Consider the following 27,828-nt stretch of genomic DNA (forward strand, 5'->3'; position numbering starts at 1 on the left):
TAAAGAATGTGTATACACCCTTTGGAAATCCAGTTTGTCACATTTTATGAATGGCTGAATTCCGAGAACGTTCAGCAGGATTAGGAAGTTGACATCATGTGTCGGCTTGACTTATTACTGAGTGGAAGCCGCGAGGTTAAAAGAGGATAACACAAGTGTCATATTTAAATCCTTTTGAAAAAAAATAGATAAAATCTTACTAAATTTAGACGATAGCAGGTAAAGTAGATTCCGGTTTACACATTTAACATACAATACACACGACTTATATGTACCTTTGTTTCGATTTACAATATCCTTGAGTACACTTATGCTCCATTTTATAATATTTCCGGATACAAAGTTATAACGACAAGGGAAATCTGATTTAAACTATATTACATTTTGAGCAAAAACAAGTGAAATTAAAACATTACATGTCAGGTAAGTTGTCATTTTTATTTTCATGCTTGAGTTAAAATCAACAGTTAAGTTATTTTTTCCAGCTAACAATAGTATTGTTTATGTAAAGTTTTCACAAAATACGTTTAAGGTCAGTTATGGTTATAATGAACTGGTATAAGGCTGGTGCAAAATGGTCCATGGCTGTATATTTAAAGACTTTGATAGTTCCCCCTTTTTAATACTATATAGATATTTTAACGCGTTAGAGATGATATAAATTGTTGTCGAGTTTCTGTTTCATTTATATGTTCTTTTTCCTAGAAACTATTAAAGAATGTCATGTACACATACAGTAAAATATATAGAATACCTATTAAAGGAAATTAAAGACAAGTATTATAACGACTGTAGATATATGTTTGTTATAAAATTAAAACAAGGTCATTTTTGTTTCACAGACTTGAATATTTAAAAGAGATATTATAAATGCTAAATTATAAACATTTTTAAATAACACGTACATTGGAACGACATGATAAGTACCGTTTTGAGTAATAGTTTAGTGTACACTGTTATTACTTTTTATATGTATATAAATGTTACAAATTGAAATTCAGAAGGATCCAGAATCATCCTAGTCCAAATCGGAATTCCAACATCTACTGGTAGAAATTGGGATATCTAGATTTGTAATGGGAGGATTCTGTACTATATTTCTAGTTGATTCCAGGATATTACTAAAATTAATAGTTAGTATGATTCTGGATTCTACTGGATGTTTATATTATTTTATTTTCCTGGTGCACTTGATAAGTGGAAAACAAGATAAATGATAATATGATACCACTTTCAATACTTTATAACAAACAAAATAAGGTCAAATACATAAACTCTCTTAAAATTCTTTTATTTGTAATCACATTCGACAATGTTTTGTTTACAGTATTTTTTATTAGCGAACAGTTTTGAATTTACATCATGAACAGAGTTCATGGAAACAGAGTTTGCATAAATTAACAAGATTGTCTCCTGAATATTAATTTTGAGACATAATTAAAAATTTAACATTTTTGTTGTCTTAAATACATGAAAACTAAAGTGTTGTTAAAAGTATCTCATTTGAACTTATGTGAATTCCTGTTTAAGTCTGGTTGACTTTTAGTTAGAGAAAGGCTCTGATATGGTATACATAATTTATAGGAAATTGGTCCTACCTCTTTTTTTTTTATTTAGACAAGTTTGATTACATAATATAAAAATAAGAAGATGTACTAGAAGGATTATGGATCCTACTGAATTCCAATGTGTACTGTAACATACACATACATACAGATTTAATGTTTACAATATTAATAAAATATAAAAATAAGAAGATGTGGTATAATTAAGAAATAATTCATGGGGGCTAGCCCCCATGAATTATTTCGATTCTAATAGGACAAATACGGCAATTGTTTTTGATCGAAGCGCTCTAGATGAAGGCACTATTAAATTGGCGTAAAAGACCGGAGCAAACTGAATAAATGACATGCTTAAACTATTTACAATAACATATTTAGATAGGTTTGGATTAATCTAAATGAAAATTGTACTTATATGTCTTATATGGAAACAAAAAATGGCTTAAATAACACATTTTAGCATTGTTTGTTTACGTTTCCTTGTTGTGATGATTTTCGGTTTCACAAGCGTGTATTTTCCCGTAAAATGCTTATATTCTTACGTCATCGTTCTATGACGTCGGGTAGCTCATTCATAAAAAAGCATATAACGCGGGAGTACGATCGGAACAGCCCAAACAATATATTCATATTTTACCACGGTTGTGTACTCAAAGCGTTTGAAGAACGTCATGTTAGAATTGCCAATGAGACAACTCTCCAATAGAGACCAAATGACATAGAAGTTAACAACTATAGGTCATCGTACGGCCTTCAACAATGAGCAAAACCCATACCGCATAGTCAGCTATAAAAGGCCCCGAAATGACAAATATTAAATAATTCAAACGAAAAAACTAACAGCCTGATTTATGTTAAAAAAAACCAATAAACGAAATACAAATATGATATACAGAAACAAATGACTACCACCTGACGGGCAGGCACATACTGAATGTGGCGGGGTTAAACACGTTAGCCGGCGCCCAACCATCCCCTAACCTGGGACAGTGGTATAACAGTACAACATATGAACAAACTATAACAAGAATGTGTCCATAGTACACGGATGCCCCACTCGCACTATCATTTTTTATGTTCAATGGACCTTGAAATTGGGTTTAAAACTCTAATTAGGCATTAAAATTAGAAAGATCATATCATAGGGAACATGTGTACTAAGTTTCAAGTTGATTGGATTTCAACTTCATCAAAAACTACCTTGACCAAAAGCTTTAACCTGAAGCGGGACAGACAGACGGACGGACGAACGGACGCACAGACCGAAAAACATAATGCCCCTAGGTGGGGCAAAAAAATCAGTTAAAAGGGGCTTAACTCATCAGATTGATACAAAGCAGAAAAATAAGTAACAAAAACACTGACCGGACGTGGCAGGGTATTTATACATCCGTACACTGCTTTCAAGATCAGTTTCGGTGGTGTTACAATATATATCAGAGATACATGTATCTGTTTGGTGCAATATGTTATGTTGTATTCGATCAAATTTGGTTGAACTGCTTCATGGCTAAGTACTTATAAGCTTTTCGTACTGCTGATATCTGTCTTGGTTTTATGTGTTATGCTGTATCAAAAAATCCCAATGGCGAAGGACCTAGCTGTTCTCGTTATAGAATATATGTCCCAGGCAGTAAACGCAAGGCTTGTAGCTTGTTTGTCCATGAAATATAATAACATAACAACAATATTAGTCAAAATTGTGAGGTATACGTTACTGAGAAAATAACCAAACACAATAAAACGTATTTCAATCTTATTTAAGCCGTTTTATTTTATAATAATAAAATATTCATTCTTAACTTTTGTTAGAATATATATATTGGACATTTAAATATCCTTAGAATATGTGCGTTTACCTTAAAAAAGATCTTTTGATTTTGAATACTGTGTACGTATTGTCCACTTTTGTAACCGAACCTAAATCTGAATAATTAACAACATAAACATGTTATTTACTGGGTAAACTATGTCGAATATTAAAAAATCTTAATGAATGGATATTGAGATGACGTTATGACATCCTATTGCCGATTATCGTGGAGGCAGATGCAATAAGTAGGACGGAGATCAAAACCGTTGTATTACAATGGCAATCGGAAACACAGGCAAAAATCTGCTGTACAACGGAGACACAGGTAAAAATCTGCTGAACATCGGATACCCTATATCCTTTCTTGTCTATTATAAGTACAAAATCCACTGTACGACAATGGCAATATGAAACAAATTCAAAAATCTGCTGGACATAATAAATCCATTGTACGACGATTGGAAACAGGCAAAATCTACTGTACATAATTTCAAAACCCATTGTATGACGATGACGATCGGAAACGCAGACAATTATCTGACAAAGCAATCATGAAACGAGATCCCACGTGTATCTGCCGTATCAATAGCCGATAATAGGGTATTGTTATTATACGCCGTGCAGTCGATAATTGATATTGTTTCAGACCTTGCACTGATTGACCCTGGACTAGGGTCAACATTAATTAATTTTCGCGATAAGGAAGTAATTTTTCAAATATATCGGGTTTTAAAAACTTGACTTAGAATGAAGAAAGAAAACACTTAAAATTTTGTATGTTTAATTAGTCTTGAATGTTTAATTGGTACAGTATTACATAATCTTGAGTATTATGCTATTAATTTAATGATTAAAAAGTCTTTGAGTATAAACACCTTTGAAATTACAGTCTCCTCACGTTGGTCTATAAATCACTCAACTTACTTACAAAAAATTCACACAGTTGTGTCATTGTGAAAATTTTAACAAATTGTGATTAGTATGAACGAATACAACACTATTAGAATGTGTGATGTAAATCCTCCTGTTATTTGAAAGTTCCGGCACCAAATCAGATGATATATACATTGGTCCGTCGCTTATCATCTTATAGTGTTTTCAAGCTACTATTTAGCAAATTTGGTCAAGTGAACTCGGGCTTTATTAATTGACTTTAACACATCTGCTTCCGAGTTAACATTAACAATCAATATATGCACAACGGTTAGAGAACAGAAGGGATTGTATTACAGGTTATCAGACTATTTATTTGTAATAACATAAGCAACACGACGGGTGCCACATGTGGAGCAGGATCTGCTTACACTCCGGAGCACCTGAGATCACCCCTAGTTTTTGGTGGGGTTCGTGTTGCTTAGTCTTTAGTTTTCTATGTTGAGTCATCTGTATTATTATTTGTCTGTTTGTCTTTTTATTTTTGGCCATGGCGTTGTCAGTTTGTTTTCGATCTAAGAGTTTGACTGTCCCTCTGGTATCTTTCATCCCTCTTTTATCATAGAGCTTATACCTATAAAAAGAATTACTAGCTAAGTTATTGAACATATGTAGATACTATCTCCACATACGTACACTTATATCATGTTTCCTGTTAACATGTATCAAAACTGGGGCTTTTATATATATATGAGTTTTAGAGGAATAATAACATACATGTATATATAGAGGAAGAGAGAAATTTAATCAAGTTCGTTTCAAATGTCTTTCAAAGCCAAATTTCACCCCCTCCCCCTCCCCCTCCCCCCTCCAAACAAAAACAACAAAAAAACAACAAAAACACGGTAACTGTCTAATTGGCAAATAGCCCGACATATATCCACAGTTAATTATTTTTCCGATATTTCAATACGAGTTGTTTTGGCTTTGGCACAAGCTCTTTGTAATTAACAGTCTCGGAATATGTATTTTAATTCTTTTTAAAAAATGACAATAGTTTATGAAGATATACATTCTTTTTTCAGGCACATTTTAATGTCAAAAGATGTCAAAAACGGGAGGTAATAAAATTTATCAATTTGTCATCATTTTGAAGAATGCAATCATTAGATATTTTCTTACCAACTCTAAATACCAAACAACAACATACTACATTCATGTTATTTTAATACGAGTTTATTCACTAATTTATTATCAAATATTAGAGTTGCATTGTTTATCTTGCTTACTTTCCGTAATGACTAGATCAGTTTATATTTATGAGTTGAAATATTACATTCAGTGGTTTTTGTGAATATATATATTTTTATGACAAGGATTCAAACAACTATAGATCATCGTACAGCCTTCAACAATGAGCAAACTGCATACCGTGTGGTAAGCTATAAAAGGCCATGGGATAACAGAATGTGAAACAATTCAAAAGAGGTTCAATTTAAGTTGCTGACATGGAACGGAAAACATTTATTTCAGACAACATCCAATAACAACTACTTCTTGATCAGTATCAAAACCAGCTATGAAATTGTCTTTTTTTATTTCAAAAGTAGTATGTGAACTTAGTTATACGTATACATGCCTCTTTCAAACATCAATAATATTCTTATTTAGCTGATCTGCCACTTGTAGTAGCTGCGTCACAATTGGGAAATGCTTCCATGAAAGGTTATCTGGAAAAGAAGAGACCAAGTACGTAGATTAATTGTTGTATTTGATTGAATATTGATATTAACTTTCAACTAGTCACATGAAATAACATTAACGGTACCAATTTTTCTGCACCAAATGCGCATTTCGACAATAAATGTCTCTTCAGTGATGCTCGAGGATAAAATATTTGGAAATCAAAAGCTTATCAAAAATATACTACTATACATGTATCTTCCACTATTGTACGTGTATCTGCCCACTGTTAACTATTGTTCCTGTATCTTCCACTGTTAACTATTGTACGTGTATCTGCCCACTGTTAACTATTGTACATGTATCTTCCACTTTTAACTATTGTACATGTATCTTCCACTGTTTTACTATTGTACGTGTATCTTCCACTTTTAACTATTGTACATTTATCTTCTACTGTTAACTATTTCTGGTATCTTCCACTGTTAACGATTGTACGTGTATCCTCCACTGTTAACTATTGTACATATATCTTCCACTTTTTTACTATTGTACGTGTATCTTCCACTTTTAACTATTGTACATTTATCTTCTACTGTTAACTATTTCTGGTATCTTCCACTGTTAACTATTGTACATATATCTTCCACTTTTTTACTATTGTACGTGTATCTTCCACTTTTAACTATTGTACATGTATCTTCCACTGTTAACTATTTCTGGTATCTTCCACTGTTAACGATTGTACGTGTATCTTCCACTGTTAACTATTGCACGTGTATCTTCCAATGTTAACTATTGTACGTGTATCTTTCAATGTTAACTATTGTACGTGTATCTTCCATTGTTAACTATCATACGTGTATGTTCAACTGTTTACTATTGTACGTGTATCTTTCACTATTAAATATTGTACGTGTATCTTCCACTGTTAACTATTGTACGTGTATCTTCCACTATTAACCATTGTACGTGTATCTTCCACTATTAACTATTGTACGTGTATCTTCCACTGTTCACAATTCTACGTGTATCTTTCACTGTAACTATTGTACGTGTATCTTCCACTATTAACTATTGTACGTGTATCTTCCACTGTTCACAATTCTACGTGTATCTTCCACTGTTAGCACTGGTACGAGTATCTTCCACTGTTTTACTATTGTACGTGTTTCTTTCACTGTTTTACTATTGAACGTGTATCTTCCTCTGTTAACTACTGTACGTGTATCTCCCACTGTTGACTATTGTACGTGTATCTTCCACTGTTAACTTGTGTACTTGTTTTTTCCACTGTTAACGATTGTACGTGTATCTTCCACTGCTAATTATTGTACAATTAATGTCTCTTAAGTGATGCTCGAGGCCAAAATATTTGGAAATCAAAAAGCTTATTGAAAATATACTACTGTACATGTATCTTCCACTATTGTACGTGTATCTGCCCACTGTTAACTATTGTACCTGTTTCTTCCACCGTTAACTATTGTATGTGTATTTTCCACTACTAACGATTGTACGTGTATCTTCCACTGTTAACTATTTTACGCGTTTCTTCTACTGTTAACTCTTACACTATTAACTATTGTACGTGTTTCTTCCGCTGTTTTACTATAGAACATGTATCTACCACTGTTAACTACTGTAAGTATATCGCCCACTGTTAACAACTGTACGTGTATCTGCCGCTGTTGACTGTTGTACGTGTATCTTCTTCTGTTAACTATTGTTCATTTCTCTTTTTATCAAGTCTCACTGTTACACTAATATATGCATCACGTGCATACCATCAATGTGAGCTTTTGGACTTTGTCAAACTCGTTAAAGCATCAGTATGGGCTATAAGACTTTGTACAAATAGTTAAAACATCCATATGAGATATTGGATTGTTTCCAAATAGTCAAAACATCGATATGAGCTATAATTGTACTTTGTACAAATAGTCAAAACATCCATATGAAATATTAGACTTTGTACAAAAAGTCAAAAACTCAGTATCAGCTATTGTACTTTGTACAAAAAGTCAAAAACTCAGTATCAGCTATTGTACTTTGTACAAATGGTCAAAACATCAGTATCAGCTTTTTTACTTTGTACAAATAGTCAAAACATTTAAGTGTATTGTTTTTTGGGGAGTTTGTTGTCTTATTGGAATACATCCTTAGTAATTTTCTTTTTTTTCTCTTCATAATACAGAAAAAATATTTTTAAAAAAAACGGAGAATACTTTTATGCTTTTTGTACATTTTTTCTTATCATAGGTAAAAAGTTACTGTCTATAATTTTGTATATCTTTTCTTATCATAGGTAAAAAGTTACTGTCTATAAAATATCAGCGAAGATGGTGTTTGGTTTACGGGAATTTATTTCTGTACTATGATTCTCCTGATGATAAAGCACAGAAAGGTGGATTTTCCTTAGAAAGTAAGTATTCAAAATTTTGTTTTATATCTAACCGTCAAGTTGTTCAATGTTTCGTCTGGTATTGTGTACTTAATGATAATGTATTAATATTGTTGTGGCTGCACTCCTCATTCACATCAATGTCGTATTTTATATGAATTTGGGCGTGGCTTACAAACTTTTATCTCACAAAATTAAAAGTTGTTACTTCGCAAATAAAATAAAAGCAATTATATACAAATTTCCTTTGGAAAATGAATGGCAGCAACAGGAGTTATTTATTTGTTGTTGTAATTAGACAATACAAAAAGAAAGCAATGACTTTAAATATAGGCAACAGTTATCTAACAGCTGGTGGCTTTTTTGTTTTGTCTCTTTAGCATCTATTTACCATCAAAGTTTTTTAAACAATGTTTAAAACTTATTTAATTGTGTGCAGTTTAATCATCTTATTATTATTTTTTTCACATTTTATTTAATTTTTGTTTTATTACAGGTTATAGGTTTTTACATAGTCCAGGGCACAGTCCATTCGGGTTTTCTTTAGTCAGTCAACATAAACGAAAATTCGAGGTATTATTCCTTATATTTGTAATTATGATTTACCGTTTATTTTGGAAAGTACTGCGTGTGATGAAAGTTAAGAATATTAATTTTGATAGTTAATTAAATTTACTTGCACATGTACTTAACACAATTGTAAATGTCATTGAAATGAAGATGACAATAAGTAATTACAATTGTTCCTATTAAGCATTTGAAAGTACAAGACAGTAAATAGACAAGACAGGACAAGAACAAAATCAAGATGCAAATTATCTAAGCTGAACAATAAAAAAGAGAGCATCAAGTCAGGTGGGGGCAGCAGCAGCAGAACGCACCAAATTGTAAATATGTGTTGTAACCATCATTTACAACTATACTTTATAGAAGGAATGTAATTTGGATATGTAGGTTTAAGCCATAGATTGTGATAATGTCAGTTTAAGCCAAGGGTTTGTGATTATGTGGGTTTAAAACAAGGGTTTGTGATTATGTGTGTTTAAGACAAGGGTTTGTGATTATGTGGATTTAAGCAAAGAGATTGTGATTTTGGGGGTTTAAACCAAGGGATTGTGATTATGCGGGTTTAAGCCAAGGGATTGTGATTATGTGGGTTTAAGCCAATATATATATATATATATATATATAAACAAATCTAAATTGAAAACAACGTTCAAACCTATGATTGCGTTGGATAAAAACCGCAATTTTTATACGTGTGCATGCAAAACAAATTTCTTGGTAGAGGGGTCTAAATACAGCACAAACAACATTTTCCAAAAGACCAAAAAAGTGAAAAAGTATATTTTAACAAAAGGCATTTGACTAGCAGGTCGAACAACTGATGTTCTTAAACCCTGCTGACTGCCATTGGCGATTGCCAAATAAACGGATCACCAGATGTAACAAAATGGATCTTATTATTGATTTATTACCAAACAGAAAACAATAAATTTGCGGAAAAGATGGTATACCGCAAACACGAGGTGCAAAAATTTGTACACCATATCCGGATTTCGACAATTAATGTCTCTTCAGTGATGTTAGGAATCGAAACGGTATTTGGAAGGCCATATAATTTACCTCAATTTAGGATAGACTCTTGAATTTTGGAAGAGTCGAAATGGGATGAACGGATCATATAAACCCGAAGGCAAATATAATACAAGCCCAAACGAAAAAATATAAACAAATCTAAATTGAAAACAACGTTCAAACCTATGATTGCGTTGGATAAAAACCGCAATTTTTATACGTGTGCATGCTAAACAAATTTCTTGGTAGAGGGGTCTAAATACAGCACAAACAACATTTTCCAAAAGACCAAAATATATATATATATATTAAATAATTTTCGATGTCTAGATTTTACCTTTTCATGTGAAGTGCATTAAAGTTTTATTTGTTTCAACAACAACAGAATGATATACACGTAAAACAAACTATTTTGTTGTTTATTTTAGTTCATGGCTCCTAGCCAAGATGAATACATAAATTGGGAGAAAGCAATTAAGAAAGGAATTTCACTTACTCGGAGATCAAAAGGTAATTACATTTATGGCACCTACATTTATGTATCAATAAAGCAATACAAAAACTGAAGATTAAAAACAAAAACGATGAACCATTTTTGTCTAAGCTTAACATTCCAAATAAATGACCATACCTCGTGTCAAGAAGTGTTCTCAAGGTATAGATTACTTTGGCAAAACCTGTCGGAATTTTGGGTCCTCAATAAACTTCAACTTCATACTTTATTTAGCCTTTTTAACTTTTTTGATTCGAGCTTCAACATCACTTTACCATAACCCTAACAACCCCTGCCTCATGGTCTTCATAACTTTATAACCATAAACATTTACCATAACCCTAACCACCCGTGCATAATGGTCTCCATAACCATAAACATTTACCATAACCCTAGTCGCCCCTGCCTAATGGTCTTCAAAACCATAAACATTTACCAAAACCCTAACAGCCTCTGCCTTATGGTCACCATAACCATAAACATTTACCATAACCCTAACCGCCCGCGCCTAATGGTCTCCATAACAATAAACATTTACCATAACCCTAACCGCCCCTGCCTAATGGTCTTCATAGCCATAAACATTTTCAATAACCCTAACAGCCCCTGTCTCATGGTCATCATAACCATAAACATTTACCATAACCCTAATAGCCCTGCCTCATGGTCTTCATAACCATAAACATTTACCATAACCCTAATTGCTCCTGCCTCATGGTCTTCATAACCATAAACATTTACCATAACCCTAACAGCCCCTGCCTCATGGTCACCATAAACATAAACATTTACCATAACCCTAATTGATCCCTGCCTGATGGTCTTCAGAACCATAAACATTTACCATAACACTAACAACCCCTGCTTCATGGTCTTCATAACCATAAACATTTACCATAACACTAACAGCCCCTGCTTAATGGTCTCCATAACTATAAATATTTACAATAACCCTAATCGCCCCCTGTCTAATGGTCTTCATAACCATAAACCTCACCGCCCCTGCATAAGACTATTTACCATAATCCTAACCGCCCTTGCCTATTTACCATTACCCCTACCGCCCCTGCCAACGACTATTTAACATAATCCTGACCGCCCCGGTGTAAGACTATATACAATAACCCTTACCGCACCTTCCCAAGACTATTTACCATAACCCTACCAGCCCTTTTTAAGACTATTAACCATAACTCTAAACGCCCCTATCTAAGACTATTTACCATAACCCTAACCGCCCCTGCCTAAGACTATTTACCATAACCCTAACCGCCCCTGCCTAAGACTATTTATCATTACCCTACCCGCCCTGCTTAAGACAATTAACCCTAACCCTAACCGCCCCTGTCTAAGATTATTTACCATGACCTTAACCGCCCCTACCTAAGACTTTTTACCATAACCATTACCGCCCCCGCCTAATGGTCTTCATATGCTTTATTGTTATCATGAAGAAATCATAACAATTGTTTATTTTGGTGCGTCCTTAATCACTGAAACCATTACTATTTCACATACAAAGTTGGCATTAACATGTCAATCTTGTGAAGCTTGTTTAGCTGTCGACCCTGTCAACGTTGCCAACATTTCAACCATATCTACACTGTGAACCTGTCGATCCATCAATTTAAATACTACACCGTATCAAATCCATATTAAAGATCAAGAACTGTTTACCCCCTATACACTACTTGAACCGATTTCTTTTTTTTTTTTTGCTATTTTGTGTCGTTTGGTTGCTATTAGGTTGACGTATACATTTCCTTTTATTTGTATCCATTTATATACAATTATTTTGATAACAATACCAACGCAATTTAAAACGTTGAAAGAGAAATGTTTGCAAGAAATAATTTTCAGTGGTTCTCTTCATTTTTAAATTTCTGCTTGTAGAACCTTTAAAGGTAAAACCACTGCATACAAGCAAAGATGACCAGGATCTGAATAAAAAACATGCAAATTTAGAAAAGATGTCTACGATGCCAAATATGAAAATTCCTGAGCGGCCGAGAATTCCTCCCAGTATATATAGCAGTAGTCCTTACAGCGTTGGGACCAAAACTTTCCCTGAATCAACGAAAACACAGACTAATAATGTTACCTATTCACCTAAAATACAAGAGAGAAAGGCGATGCAGGAGGCAGTCAAATATGATATATACAATAAGGGAAACAAAACATCAGGTAGTGAAAGTGATTCTGATAGTGATGGAGACGGTTACATAAAAACTGCAAAATTAAACCTTCCAAAGACTCCAATAAAACGCACAGAAAACACGCCAATAGACGACACAAAAGATTACACACAAGATGACTATATGATAGTGCTTCCAAACATACCTCCGGATAAAAGTGTTAAAGCGGAGAGTCCTTACGTTGAGTTCAAGTCAGATGAAACTGATAGTAAAATGGATGGAACAATTGAAAAATTATACTGCAGTGTAAAAAAACCTTCTATTGGAACAATACAGCAGATATCCGAATCGGACTATGCGCTTGTAGATCATTCTCTTCTGAAAGACGAAGACAATAACGAGGTAACTACAAGAAATCCAGCTATTGGATTCATTCAACAGCGGTCTGAATCAGATTATGCCTCTGTTGATCATTCTGTTTTGAAAAGCAAAGACGATGTTGTTAAAGGTTCTAGAAACCCTGGCATTGGTGCAATTAAACAAAGGTCGGAGTCTGATTATGCTTCAGTTGATTGTGTAACTGTTCTTCATAGACAAACCCCTCCGTCTAGAAAAGCTGAACAAAAATCTAATTCAGGATATGTTACCGTTGATCACTATGGATTGGTCAACAATCAGGAGAATGACGAAGCAGATTCCGATGATGACTATGTTAACCCACATACTGTTGTTGATTATACTAGCTTGAACAATATGCATTTACCGCAAAAAAAAGTGCAACCCGTGTCATCTTCGTCTACAGAATCAGAATCCGATGATTCTGACGATTACATGACGCCGGTATGTCCGCTTAAAACCACGACAAACAACAATAAGCAGGTCGACGAAATGAGTTATTTAAGCAGTGAATCCTCAGATACAGATGACCAGCTGTCAGATCAAGCATCAGTACCCATTATTGTTGATAAAGTATACGATCCTATTTATGAAAATTTTGCGTAGTGAAATAAGATAGTTTTTGAATACGGGCATGACATAATTACAAAACATGTGCATTGGAAAGTTGTACAAACATGTAAACCCTTAATCAGCTTATGCTTCTCATATATGTACATGTATGAGTTAAATGTGTCATATGTACATGTATGAGTTTAATATGTACATGTACGAGTTAAATGTGTCATATGTACATGTTTGAGTTAAATGTGTCATATGTACATGTACGTGTTTTATGTACTATATTTATTAAAGTTTAATGTTCATCATTCCAATGCATTTAATATACAAATCTCATCAAAGATACCAGGCTTTTATCTTGGTACGCCAGACGCGTATTTCGTCTACATAAGACTCATCAGTGGCGCTCGAATCAAAACAAAGCAAGGCCAAGTCAAATATTACAAAATTGAAGAGAATTAATAACCGAAAATTTTGAAAAATTGTGCTAAATACGTCTTGGCAATCTATATGTTGAGGTAGAAAATGAGTTTTGAATATTTTGAAAACAGTAAATTTACAGAAAATGAACAATTCACCCCCCGGTTTGGCAGGGTTCGTGTTGTTCCGTATTTAGTATTCTATATTGTGTTTTGTATACTTTTTTTTTTTTTTTCTTTTTGGTCGTTTTTCAATTATTTTTTTTGGCCATTTAGGTGTCAGTTTGTCTTCGACTTATGAGTTTGAATATCCCTTTGGTATCTTCCGCCTCTTCTTTTCCTGTCAGCACAATGGAGTATTGAAAATTAAACAGTCTTAAGCTTCCATTAGTGTCATTTTACACGGGTGACTAAGTTTTTAAAATATAGGAAGAAGGATGACAGAATGCCAAGGATTCAGTTCAGTGTGTCAAGTGTTACGGTGAGTAATTCCAATAGAGCAACTCTGAACAATTATATATAATCAGAGACCTATCTACTGTTTGATTCCTGTATTTTATAGGATTTAAGCCTTTCAGAATTTGACCATAAATTAGCATCACAAATATAGACTGGCACCTATTCTTTTATCTATTTGACTAGGATGTCCGTATGATGTAAGGGAGAGAACCAACATGACCACAAATCCTGTTTTCAGAAAAAAACATGTTTTTGTAAAGTGCCAGATGCTGACCACTGTTTCTGTTAAAGTTTGTATTGAATTGAGGATATAGCCAGTTTTATTTTTTATTGTTTCAGTTTTGTTGCAGCGTTCATAGTAAATTTTGCTCGATTTTGTCCTGTTCTGCAAAACTTAGGCACCATCTATTTCTAGTATGTTTTTTTGCAAAGGGGGGCTTGTGATTATAATTGATAAAAAAAAAATTCTACCCTAATAAAAAGAATATTTTTTCAATAATTTTAAGTCATGTATACACAATAAACTCCTCATAGATACCAGAACTGAAATGTTATACGCCAGACGCGCGTTTCGTCTACAAAAGACTCACCAGTGACGCTAGAATCAAAAACAATTTAAAAGGCCAAAGAAAGTACGAAGTTGAAGAGCATTGAGGACCCGAAATTCCTAAAAGTTGTGCCAAATACAGCTACGGTAAACTATTCCTGAGGTAGAAAAGCCTTAGTATTTGGAAAATTCTAAGTTTTGTAAAAAGTTAATTTATAATTATGACCATATCAATGATAATTCATGTTAACACAGAAGTGCTGACTTCTGGGCTGGTGATACCCTCGGGGAGAAAAACTCCGCCAGCAGTGGCATCGACCCAGTGGTTGTAAATAAACTTATCATAGATACCAGGATTGAAATTTTATACGCCAGACGCGCGTTTCGTCTAAAAAAGACTCATCAGTGACGCTCGAATAAAAAAACGTCAAAAAGGCCAAATAAAGTACGAAATTGAAGAGCATTGAGGACCCAAATTTCCAAAAAGTTTTGCCAATACATTTTTCATCGATGTTGTTTTTTTTTTTTTTTTTTCTACTTATTTTCAATGGAAATTTCTGTTTCACTAATTTATTTTAAAGATGAATGGCTGTTGCATTAGCCTTACAAATTTCGTAATTATGGATTTGTTGTTTTTAATACATTCTACATTTTTCTTATATACTGTTAAATATTAACCAAACCGTACAAGTTAAGTAATATTTCGTAGAAAACCGTCTCACTACTATACAAGTTGAAATGTTATTTAATCATCCTCTTCCTTGAGACTTTTTTTCGGAAACGTTTTTAATTCAGATTAAGATATTTGAACGACTATATTATATGCGTATTTCAGACCAGACAAAGTTAAAAGACTCCCTAAAATAAATGACACACAGCATATAAGAATTTTATTACAGTTTTTGAAAATCTGTATTAAACGCAAGTGGTTTGAAGGCCTCAGGAAAAAAGACACTATTCAGTATGTGAATACAAAGATATGTCCGACTAATATCTTATTAATATATGACAGATTTAAATTGATTTTTGTTTGATTTTTGATTCAAGGGGGCCAAAAAGGGGAAACGACTTTTTTTTACCTTCTTCTTTCTATTGCATTTGAAAATTGTACGTTTGTATTGATCACTTTTTTATAACATGTTTCTCTTCAGTATCCTTCTATTTTTATTTCAAGTCTTCTGTACCATGCCGTTATGTACTTGTGAAATGACACCAGGAAGGTTAGATCTAAAGTGGTTAAAATAACTACCAAACCGGGAATTTGCCTTTTGCGGTTGTCAGTGTCATGTCCAGATGATGATGTTTTCTTTTTAGTTTATTACTTTTTTTTCGTAAAACGGGGTAACGTTACCATGATTTTTTATTTTCTATTTATTTTTAATACATATTGATAAATCATTGAATACAAAAAATGAAAACAACAATTTTTAAATTATATGCGTCCGAAGCTCCTTTCTTTTACGTTCATCAGAAGCGCTCAAAGCCAAACATTTAAAAGAAAAAAAAGCCAAGGACGTATAAGAACAGAAAGCGTTGGAGAGCTATATGACCATAAAAGACTAAAACGAAATAGCCAAATCCATCTAAGGTCAACTTTGCCTAAGGAATTGAAACCTTAGTTTCTCAATAATTTATTAATTTATAAACGGACAATTTTAGAAAAGTTTTTATAAATCATGTCAGTACTGACTACTGAGTTGATAGCAGTGGTATCGACCCAATGCTGTAAAAAATGAAAATAACATTTTATAAATTGCATGCATCCGAATCGCTTTTCTGGATTTACCTCCATCAGGAACGCCCAAAGTTTTCTATTTGAAAGGCAAGGATTATAAGAATCGAGACAGTACTAAACTTGTAAATAAATAGAGACAGAAACCCATTCAGGTTTGCATTTTTGACAATTAAAAATTACCAGACAAAAAATATATGAAGTGGATGTATACAAGCGACATTAATCAAATGAAAAACTAGAAAATATCCATACTTCAAAAGGAAAAAAAACAACAAGTGTAAATTGTGTTCTCTTTATCTTGGTAATTACAAACGTGTCTTTAAATGAGAGTGAATGAGCATAGTGGGTGATACATACATAGCAGGAGATCCTGACTCTGTCGACGCATCTGCCTGGACTCGCTCCATTGAATGTGATTCCATCGGGTTTTGTTTTTTTTTATCTTGATTTGTTTATTCTATGAGATTATTATATTGAAATTATAAAGAAACTTAGGTTTCAACTTCCTCAGGCAAAGTTGACCTTAGATTGATTTTGTTATTTTTTTCGGTTCTCTTTGGTCATATAGTTCTTCAACTGTTCCGGTTTTTATAAATCCTGGCTTTCAAATATTCGGCAATTTATAAAGAGTTGTTTTCATTTTTTTTTAACATAGGTAAACCTCTGTTACCTCTGATAATATCAATAAGTCAAAATTCTACAGGAAAATCAAATCCGGTTCAAACTCATATGTGGTATCGTAGTAATCAATCAATAAAATAAACATTTTATAAACATAGATAAGAAATAATACAATCCTTTCAAATAAATTTAACCACAATAACTTTCACATCAGAATCAATATGAAAGTTGGTCATTCAGTAAAATTACAGGTGCAGCACTCGGGAAACTTTCTAGACACCCAAATTAATTGATATAATGCTGGAGTATTATTTTTTTTCCAATCCTCAACAATAATTGTGTGTGATCATTAACATGAATGTCCCAGGTTCGATAGCATTAACTCGCCATCATATTTGCGAGAAACCCTAATGGGATTCAAGCAAAAAAAGAAATGAACACAGGAAATTATAATTCAGAATGATTCGGGTCCATCTGAATTATATTTCAAACTCTAACACTGATCAGTATTTTGTCTGAGTCAAATATATCATTTTTTTAAATATGTCATTAAAATAATGACGACAAATGAAACCATTTGCAGATCTCGATTTGCTTCTTCTATGTAAAGTATGTAAAATATTCTATGGGCAATAACACCAAAAGAAATTGTATAAACAACTATCACAACAGATATTTACTTTCCAAGCTTTTTTGCACGTATGTGCCAAATCAGGATCATTCATCTCAATAATCGTTTTGAAGTGTATTCAGAAGTGAAGATCAATTCTAAAACAAAAATGCAAAAATGGATTAAAAATCTTCAGCAATTTTGCCCGTCATATTTCCCAATATTATTTCACTTTTTCAAGGTATTTGACAATACCTTTAACACTAACTACTAGTAATAGTTATGATTGCAATGTTGATTATTAAATGGTGATATAACTCACTAACCACTGTTAACCTACAGTAAAGATCAGTCATGTCAGTGTTGTCGATTTAGGTCAATAACTTTTACAAGGCGTCAACTGAATGCTTCAATAATTTCATTATGTTTTTAAAATCTGGTATTGCTGATCATTTTTGCAGTTACTAGTAATTGTTTCTGTCTATCAATTATTGGTTGCATGTGAACTGACAAAAAAACCATCAAATTGGTATGGAAATATCATTTACGAACAATAAAGAGTCGTCTGATATTTTTTGTTGAAGTAAAATATAAGTAAATCTTGACATTCTTAATATTTTCAAACTTGCAAGATTTTCTGTATCTTTTGGCGTGATTAGACACACATTTTACCCGTATGGTCTATTTTGGCTTGATGACCATATTGCTCAATGAACAGACAAATGATTAGAAATCTGTCATTGAAACAACCTATAGATAAATAATTTCATATGTGTTTGAAATGGTTCACTAAGTTAGGTGAAAAATCATTGAGGAAGTTTTAGGACGTAACGGAGGTTAAATGATGCCAATAGCTTATACTCCATTTTGTGTCAGATGAGCTAAATCATCGAGAATTAAGAACTGTTACGGACTTGCTGCACGTGTAAGTGATGAACGATACCAAATTAGTTCAAATAGTTATAAAAATGCCAGCTAACTTTCAATATTCTTTTGACAACAATTTTAAAATGAATGGCCTGAATGTCCACAAATATAAATCCATAGAAATATGTTAGTCGAAATATAACATATGTCATTTTAATGTTTCCAACGTTGTAGTTCAAACAAAAATTCTAGCTTTCACTATGGATGATATTCCAAGTTTATAAAGGTTCACAAGTTAATAAATCCAATATTGAAAAAAATTGAAAACAACACGTTTAATAATTTCATGCGTCCGAAGCGCTTTTCTGGATTTACCTTCATCAGGAACGCTCAATGCCAAACATTTAAAATCCGAGGGATGTATAAGTGCCGAAACAGTTGAAGAGCTATATGACAAAAATACCTAAAACAAATAGCCAAATTCATCTAAGTTCAACTTTGCCTGAGGGAGTTGAAACCTTAGTTTGAAGTTATACAAAAATCATCAAAGATACCAGGCTTATAACTGGGTACGCCAAATACGCGTTTCGTCTACAAAGACTCACAAGTGGCGCACGAATCAAACAGTTGGAAGGCCAAATCAAATTCGAAGTTTAAGAGCATTAAAACCGAAAATTTAGAAAAGTATCAATTCTAGCCATTCAATCATCTGGGTGTTGAAACACCTTAGTGTTTCGAAAATTTCAACACTTTATAACCAATGAATTTACAGAACATATATAAATTTCCACAATTGCTTTAAATCTAAATTCTGAATAATAAATATCCTTTGATCAACTTTATCAACCTTTTAAGATGAAATTTACTAAATCGTTTTGGCCTCCTTGTAAAACATATTTTATCAAGAATGTTGTGGGTTTTTTTTTATTACCTTATTCACAATAATATATTTTTCTACAGGATATTCTCATTTGTCAACTTCACTATGGTTGATACAGCTAGATGAACAGTTCCAGATATTCAAACCTTAGGTACAATTACGTCACTGTGTACATGACTTTTGTAACGTAACACAGAGGTATCCTACCGTTAACCCCCGAGGGTATCACCAACCCAGTAGCCAGTACTACGGTACTGGCATCAAAATAGGGATATTGTGCTGTTACAAACATTTTTGAAATAGTTTTAAATCAAGGAATATATCTCCCTTATGCAAAGTTCTGATTCCTTGCACGGCTTTTGGCTGTACTTTTTGTTATTTTCTTGTTTTATAAGCTCTTCATTTTTTAAATATGATTTAGATTTTCAAATATGATAAAGTTGAGGATTAGATACACTTTGTGACTAAATATGCTCACTATATGTTGATAACAGAACTGATTGTTATAAAATATTCTTATTCTATTCTTATTCTGTTGGTGTCGAGGATTTATTGTCAAACTGCACATCTGGTGCAGAAAAATTAGTACCGTTGATGTTGTTACTACTACCACAACACAACTATGTCCAAGATCTAGGACAACTAACAAAACACATTATTATTCATTTCTAAAAAAACATATTAAACTATTATTATATACAAACGATTTCTCATAACAGAACTAACTTCAAGACAGTTGTTTTCCATTCGTTTGATGTGTTTGAGTTTTTGATTTTGCCAATTGATCAGGGTTTTCCGTTTTGAATTTTTGTCGGTGTTTTTGTTATTTTATTTTTTCCTACAAGATTTCTCCGAAACTCTTTGGATCCATATCAGAAATTTCATAATTTCAAGATTATTTTATGTTGGATGGTACCAAAACCTGACATTCTACTTCAATGAAAATCCACGAAATATATGGCACTGGACGTTTATGGAAAAAAATCTATATTCTAAATTACCCAGAAATGTTCTTTCTAAGCTTTGCAGCTGAGAAACTTTTGATTTTGAATCTGCATTTAATCACTGTTTGGTAAAGATTAAAAATACATGGTTATTAATTCTTCCACATGATAAAGGGCATGTCCCAAATCATGTTGTCATGCAACAAACGACCACTGAATTACAGGCTCCTGACTTGTTTGGATGCTATATCATAGCCATTTTAAGAAACAATGAGCAAATACTACATTGGACTAAATATGCCTACTTGTCATTTACAGGTTAACACTCAGGTTTTTGACATGATGCACCTATGCCCCAACCATTAAAAGCCTATGTTGAAAATTTAAAATCATATCTTCGACACGAAAATCTCGTTAAATACAATTGAGATGATAGTCAAGTTCATTATCATCAAGGTTATTGATGTGTTGTGGTGAGATCATGCACCACATGTCAAATATCAGAAGCAAATGTCAAAGGAAAACAAAAGTTATGGCTGTAACGATAAATGTACCAAACCAATTATTCCACCTTGAAGTCAAAGATTAAATTCAATGGTCATTTTCAATGGGTCGAAACACATCGTTTCAAGATGAAGCATCCGCATGCCAAATATCAATATCATATCAGTCTCCTCAGAAGGGTAAACACAAAGAATTATTTTTGATGACAAATACACATGTCGTTTCTTCAATTCTATTAATACCCTGTGTTAATCAATTAATATCGGACTTCAATTGTATATCATATGATATCATGTGATTGATATCAAGTTAACCTTTACGACATCCTTTGATGCCCAATGAAATGCGACATATTGTCTTGATGTGATCCAACCGTAACAGTAATCTCAGATAATATGTAATTAGAACATCTAATATTAAAACTTACAATGTTGAAATAGACAGAAAATGTTAATTTACTAAATACATAAAAACACAAATATAATCATGAACTTTATAATCCGGCGTCCACAGCTCTATGGACGCCAGATTATATTATTTATATCACTGATGTCAGATTATATTTGTTTTTAAATTAAGTAGAACCTACTTGCAGCATCTAAAAATCTGGAGTGCTCACACAGACCCAGCATGACTGGATCAAAAACAGAGTATTTTACAGTAAAAGACCTTAAACCAAAACTTCAACCCGATACGGGATGTATGAACCATTGGATGAACATAAGAACAACCGAATGCACAGACCGGAAAACAGAACTACAGAAGATGGAGCATAACATCCAGTGAAAAAACCTATAGTTTGTATGCAGTAATTAACCATTACAATGAGGTCAAGGACAACAGACATATGCTAGACTTATGACCATGAGACATTTGCACACAAGATAAATATTATTTCTGTAAGTATCTAACATGATTAACATTTCTGCATTCTGACCTAAGAAGTTTTATACATGAAGCTATTGCCAATGCTGCCAGAGGACAGACAATAAACCTAGCTATAAGTCTTTTGGCTTAATGTGAAAAGAAATACAATATAATACAGAGAACATTTATATGATAATATTTTGATTTTAACAAATGTATATTAAATCTCTGTACAACAAAAAAAGGTATTGAGGCCATTCATTTTTATTATTTTGATTTTAACAGATATAGATCAAATCTCCATACAACAATATCAAGACTGGTCAAACAAATTCTAACTGAATATAAAACATGGAACATAAATTTACTTTTACATTGATACAAGAAATATTTACAATTGCAGGATATAATTTACTATAGATATTGAAATCTGAAATCAAACAAACACACTAAATATTGTTTATATTAAGTTCATAACAAACCAGTATTTTTATTTTTAAAAGAATGGAAGTTATTCATAAAGTAGTAGTACATTATAATAATAATTTTAAGGTTTTATACAGTTCATTTTTGTATTCTTTAAAATTGCTAAATTAGAATAAGAGAGAAAGTCAACAGGCATAATAAAATATTCTTTTAAACCATCTTTTCCATTTTTAAATTTACAGAAAATGCAAACAGATTTACTTAAAATTTTGGTTAATATTTTATTTTCTATAAACCAGTAGACATTTACATCTACACTATATACATATATCCTGTATCAGATATTTGTAGCTGAATTGACCAAATGCACTTATTTTTAACCAAATGATATAACTTTATTTGTAGTATATAACTTTTTATAAATATAACATGCCACCAACAGTCATTGTAATAATGGACTGTAAATCTCAAAGGGTATCATCCTACAAACAGCCATTTTAATGATATTGTTTTGTAATGACATTGTTTTTGATTTATTTCATACATTTTTAGTATTTTTTTTCCAACAACTTTTGATCATTGTAAAGTGAGCTTTTGGATGTATCCTGCTGATATTCAAAATATTAATATTTTCCTAAATTTCATATTTCAAAATAGATTATGTGTAAAACAACTAGATTACAAAAAAATGAATATAGGTCTGTAGCTTTCTTTTAGATTCCTGCACCCAAAAAATGTTTTCAGGATTTGCACATGAAATGTATGGGAAGAAAGAAATGTATAGAAAAAACATGAGAAAATGCCCAGGGGAGTTACACTATGTTAAAGAAAATTTGAAGACTAATCACACATTCTTTAATGGGATTGGCTATTCCTTTTTGTTATATTGCTCCCCTTGAATTAATCTATTATGGATTGTCACAACTATTGGCTGTGTGCATTCTGTATGAAAATTAATCTAGAAAAAGGCAATAAATCCAGCACAAACTACATTTTAACTTTCATTCAGACCTAATCTTTGTTAAAACTTTAAACAATAGTTACACCATCAAACATGACATTTCTTACAATGAAAAAATACACAGGATGTTAACCAAGAAAAAAATTATACTAACGATGTCTCCCTCCCCCTTTCCTCCAAAATCAAAAAATATTGTTTAGATATCACATCTTCATTATAACCATTAAAACAGCAAAACATTGATAACATAAAAACAATAATGTAAAATTAAATTGTATGACATGTCTACAAGTCTACTCAAATTGCAATGTCTAGCAATTTCATATCACAGCTACTTCAATCTCAGGTTGGTCATTTTTAAAAACAACACTTTGCAAAGTGGTCAAATTTCAACTGTAACAATACAATACCAATCATTTCATAAAATTTTAAATAAACTGACTAGCTGCCAAAAAAACACCACTTCAAAGTCAGATACGAAAGGAACTAGTGTGTGGTTTTTTTTTTATAAATAACCACATATAGAGTGTAAAACATCTTACTTTCACTACTGTACAAACAATTAATAACAAAACTCTCAATATTTTATGGAAAACAAATAGTAACATATCATTATAATATTTAATATGACATTGAGGCTTCATGAGAAGCAAAAATGAATGTCAAGAAAACTGCTGAAATAAGAAAAGATTGATTGATTGATGTTTTATGCCACTTTCAGCACTATTGATTACATGATGACATTCAGTTTTTATTGGTTATTGAAGCTGGAGTGCCTGGAGAGATCCACTGAACTTCATCAGGAAAACTGACAATCCTAGTCAATTGAGATTAGAGTCAAATTGTTATACATTTCATGTCTGTCTACTTCTACACTGTCATGTCAGCTTTTGTCAACAAAAGTATCCCAGTCCTTAACTTGACACCTTATATCAGGTTATTGTCTCCGTTTAGGGTTTAGAAGGGGCTGTTAAATCTATGGCTATTTAAATTATCTTTTCAATTTTTGGCCTTTGAAGGGGACAGATTAATCTTTGGCTGTATTGGGTTATTTTTTTTCTGTTAGGTCTTAAAAGGGGGCAGTAAAATCTTTGGCTGTATTTGGCTATTTTTTCCGTTTTGGCCTTAGGAAGAGACAATCAAATTTTTGGCTAATATCAGAGTTTTTTTTTTATAATTTAAGCCTTAGAGGGTGTTATTAATTCTTTGGCAAGTTCATTGTTTGTATGTTACTTCCTTATGCATTTGTATTTAAATGCTTAATGAAATATTTATGAAGTGTAAATTCAACAGTAAATATTCTACTCTGAACAGAGCGAATTACACATTCACAAAAATTCCTGATTTAGGATTTTATCGTCAATTTGTACATTGTCATAATATATTTTTAGATCATGGATAGGATCTGATACTTAAAAATATTAGGCAATGACGTCAAATAAGAGTGCATCAACTTCATATGCTCATGTCCATCCAACACCTTAAGGTAAAAATAAATTATTTAAATGCCCAAAAAGGCGCAAGCCAGGGCCAACCGTGCAAGACCCTCATGAATAGTCAAGGTCGTTAAAAACCACCCTCGTCGTCGTCATGTCCATCGGTGTCAATCTATCAATGAAATGCATGCCAATTCATATATACATCAGAACATCATTATAATAGTTCACCAACTTAATATTCTGATCAAGTCAGTATCAAAAACAAAAATGTATGGGTCAAATATTTCTCCTGTTTTATTATCATGGTCTCATAATCAATACTGAACCTTACCAAGCCATCAATCAATCGATTAACCATAATTAGCTTTCCTAATTTTTCATGTATTTTAAATATCCGATATGGTCAGTTTAGAAATAGGAGATACTAGCTTTCTATATTTTTAACATACAATATACTTCAATCTTTTTTATTTAAAATAGTTTGAAAGTTTTTTTTAAATATGGAAATTAAGCCTATTTTCAGGATATTTCATGAAAATTTTTAAGTCACATTTAATATATTTAAAGGTATCACTTTTATAAAGCTCTTTCATTTTATGAATTGACAGTTTCATAACCTGCAGCACTGAACAAGAGGTAAATTGAATGTTAGAACAAGCTTAGCCAGTATTAGAAAAGTCTTGTTTTTGGCCCCTATTTGGCCTCTTGTTTCTTAACGATTAAAGCCACAACCCACAAAATCGACCCCCAACCATCAGTGTGTGGTAGGAACCTTGTGGTACAATTTCATAGAGATCCATTGACTAATACTTAAGTATTTGTCTGGAAACCTGAAAAACCTTGTTCCTCCTTCCCCCCCACCCCACCCCACCCCCCCCCCCCCCCTTTTTGCCCCTTATTCCTGAACGGTTTGAGCCGTAACCCCCGAAGTCAAACCAAACCTTCCCTTTGTGTTATGGAACCTTGTGTTTCAATTTCATAGAGATCCATAGACTAATAGTTAAGAAATTGTCCATTAACCAGAAAAACCTTGTTTTCCCCCCTTTTTTTGCCCCTAATTCCTGAACGGTTTGGATCATAACCCCAAAGTCAATCCCAACCTTCCCTTTGTGGTATGGAACCTTGTGGTACAATTTCATAGAGATCCATACACTTATACACAAGTTATTGTCCGGAAACTAGAAAAATGCCTTTTTTGGCCCCTTTTTGACCCCTAATTCCTAAACAGTTGGGACCATAACCCCCAAAATCAATCCTAACCTTTCTTTTGTGCTATTGAATCTTGTGATTAAAATAGAGATCCATTCACTTATACTAAAGTTATTGTCTGGAAACCAGATGTCTTCGGCCATGACGACGACAACGGCGGCGACATGATCATGATGATAGCAATATACGAACGCAAATTTTTTGCGGTCGTATAAAAAAGATAATGAATTATCTACTGTAATGATGTTTACAGCATATGACATATTTATAGGGTAAATACAACGAAATTAAAACATTTAGTTCAAAAAAATATTTAGTCATATCTTTACCCTTTCATCAATATTCATGTGACTGAAATACATTCATGCCATAAATGCTCAAAAATTTTCATTTATTCAGCACAGTGAAAAAAATATGACAGAAAATATCCAACAGATATATTATTCCAGGAAAAATATCAATGGATATATTGTTCCAGCAAAAAAATGTTGATGGACAATTACATTTTGAGCTTGAAGATTTTTCAATATAATATACAAAAATAATTTCAAAACATATAAATACTTCTTGTACTTTTTTGACAAAGGAAAGTTAAAAGTATTCTAAAAACATCTGATTGCAAAATAATAATAAAGTCATTGTAATTTTTTTTTAACATGAAGAATAAATAAACACTAGCGATGAAAAAACTTTAATTTCAGCTACAAATTTTTAAATTGATAAAGTTAATACTTTGAATTCACTTTTTATCTATTTTCTAAGTTTGTTGACAAGTATTCTAAAAAAATTGAATGGAATTTTTCTAATTAATTGCATTGTTAACATATAAATTTCAAATATCATGTAAAATCAATATTGATTATAAAACAAGGCCTAATCTTTGGGCGGCTGACTGCATAAAGTGTAATTGTTTACAAATCAATTAAAAAAATTTCAAAGAAAAATTGAAATTGAATACAATACACCCATCACCAATCTTAAAAATCTATTAAATAATTATAAAAAAGCTTACTAAAATGACTAATACATTGAAAAAAATACTGGATTATTTTGTAAAATCACAGACTGTTGTAGTCAAGTATTTAACTATTTGAAATTATTTAATACCACATAAAAAAAAATCTTTCTTTGTACTTAAATTTAAACCATGACTTTTCTGAAACTTTGACAGAAAATGATTTGTATACCAAAAATATATCAAGTATATAAACTTTTGATTATAATAATAATTACTGACAATAGCTAACAAAGTACAATAAAGCCTTGTATATTCTGTTACTGTTCAGTTACTCTTTCCAAAACAAGCCAGGAGGATCAAGAAGAGATAGACTATATCAATATATAGCTGTAAGGCTCCATACACGTACTCCTCTGGAGAAAGCTCATGTTTCTTGCCACCTACCACCATCTGGGTGTCATACACAAGGAACTGAAAATATGACAAATTAATTAATAAGCAAAGAGCATGGTACATAGCACTAGGGGAAAAGATGGCTTTTGTTTCCCTGGCAATGATGTCAGATTTTTTTCCCAAAATTAATCAAACTACACATCTATTCCTCTTTACAGAATAAAGATATTCCATATATTTATGATGGCTCAATCAAAATATGATTCTTTCAAAATAGTTCCTTACCAGTCTGCATCTCTTTATAATATAGGTAACCTTGTGCAAGTAACAGTGGTATGTTGATAGTATTAATTTTAAATGTCTCCAGGGGGGCCATAGAAAAATTACAACATCCTCTTCTAAATTCTTATACACAAATTTTAGGTAAGCTTTAGCTCAAGATCAACTTCTTACACCTAATACTTTACCATATTTCAATAGATACTGGA

At 32.3% G+C, this 27,828-nt stretch overlaps 2 protein-coding genes across 10 annotated transcripts in view; one reads left to right on the top strand and one right to left on the bottom strand.

Moving 5' to 3' along the window:
- Positions 1-22,949, top strand: LOC127729345 (uncharacterized). 3 transcript variants are annotated; one of them, XM_052237110.1, is made up of 8 exons: positions 1-219; positions 5,337-5,372; positions 5,923-6,000; positions 8,243-8,359; positions 8,835-8,911; positions 10,345-10,426; positions 12,303-14,401; positions 21,683-22,949. In XM_052237110.1, the coding sequence occupies exons 2-7, from the start codon at positions 5,357-5,359 to the stop codon at positions 13,544-13,546; spliced, it is 1,614 nt and encodes a 537-aa protein (XP_052093070.1). In that variant the 5' UTR covers positions 1-219; positions 5,337-5,356; the 3' UTR covers positions 13,547-14,401; positions 21,683-22,949. The 3 variants fall into 3 exon arrangements, with proteins under 3 accessions (XP_052093070.1, XP_052093069.1, XP_052093071.1); XM_052237109.1 differs by lacking the exon at positions 1-219 and adding an exon at positions 238-423; XM_052237111.1 differs by lacking the exon at positions 1-219 and adding an exon at positions 3,538-3,703.
- LOC127729346 (protein lifeguard 2-like) overlaps positions 22,125-27,828 on the bottom strand; it is a 30,473-nt gene continuing 24,769 nt past the window's right edge. For 6 of the 7 annotated variants that reach the window (XM_052237113.1, XM_052237117.1, XM_052237115.1 and 3 more), the window contains one exon: positions 22,125-27,418. In XM_052237113.1, coding sequence (XP_052093073.1) covers positions 27,272-27,418 — 147 coding nt within the window. In that variant the 3' untranslated portion in view covers positions 22,125-27,271. The remainder of the gene's footprint in view (positions 27,419-27,828) is intronic. The other variant, XR_007994593.1, reaches the window with a different exon arrangement.

Source organism: Mytilus californianus, unplaced genomic scaffold (assembly GCF_021869535.1).
Source record: "Mytilus californianus isolate M0D057914Y unplaced genomic scaffold, xbMytCali1.0.p SCAF_2, whole genome shotgun sequence".
NCBI classification, from domain to species: Eukaryota; Metazoa; Mollusca; class Bivalvia; order Mytilida; family Mytilidae; genus Mytilus; species Mytilus californianus.

Excerpts from the sequence above, each read along its gene's own strand:
- LOC127729345 (XM_052237110.1), top strand. Across the intron at positions 6,001-8,242 it reads TCTGGAAAAGAAGAGACCAA|GTAAAAAGTTACTGTCTATA; the intron begins GTACGTAGATTA and ends TTCTTATCATAG. Across the intron at positions 10,427-12,302 it reads ACTTACTCGGAGATCAAAAG|AACCTTTAAAGGTAAAACCA; the intron begins GTAATTACATTT and ends TTCTGCTTGTAG.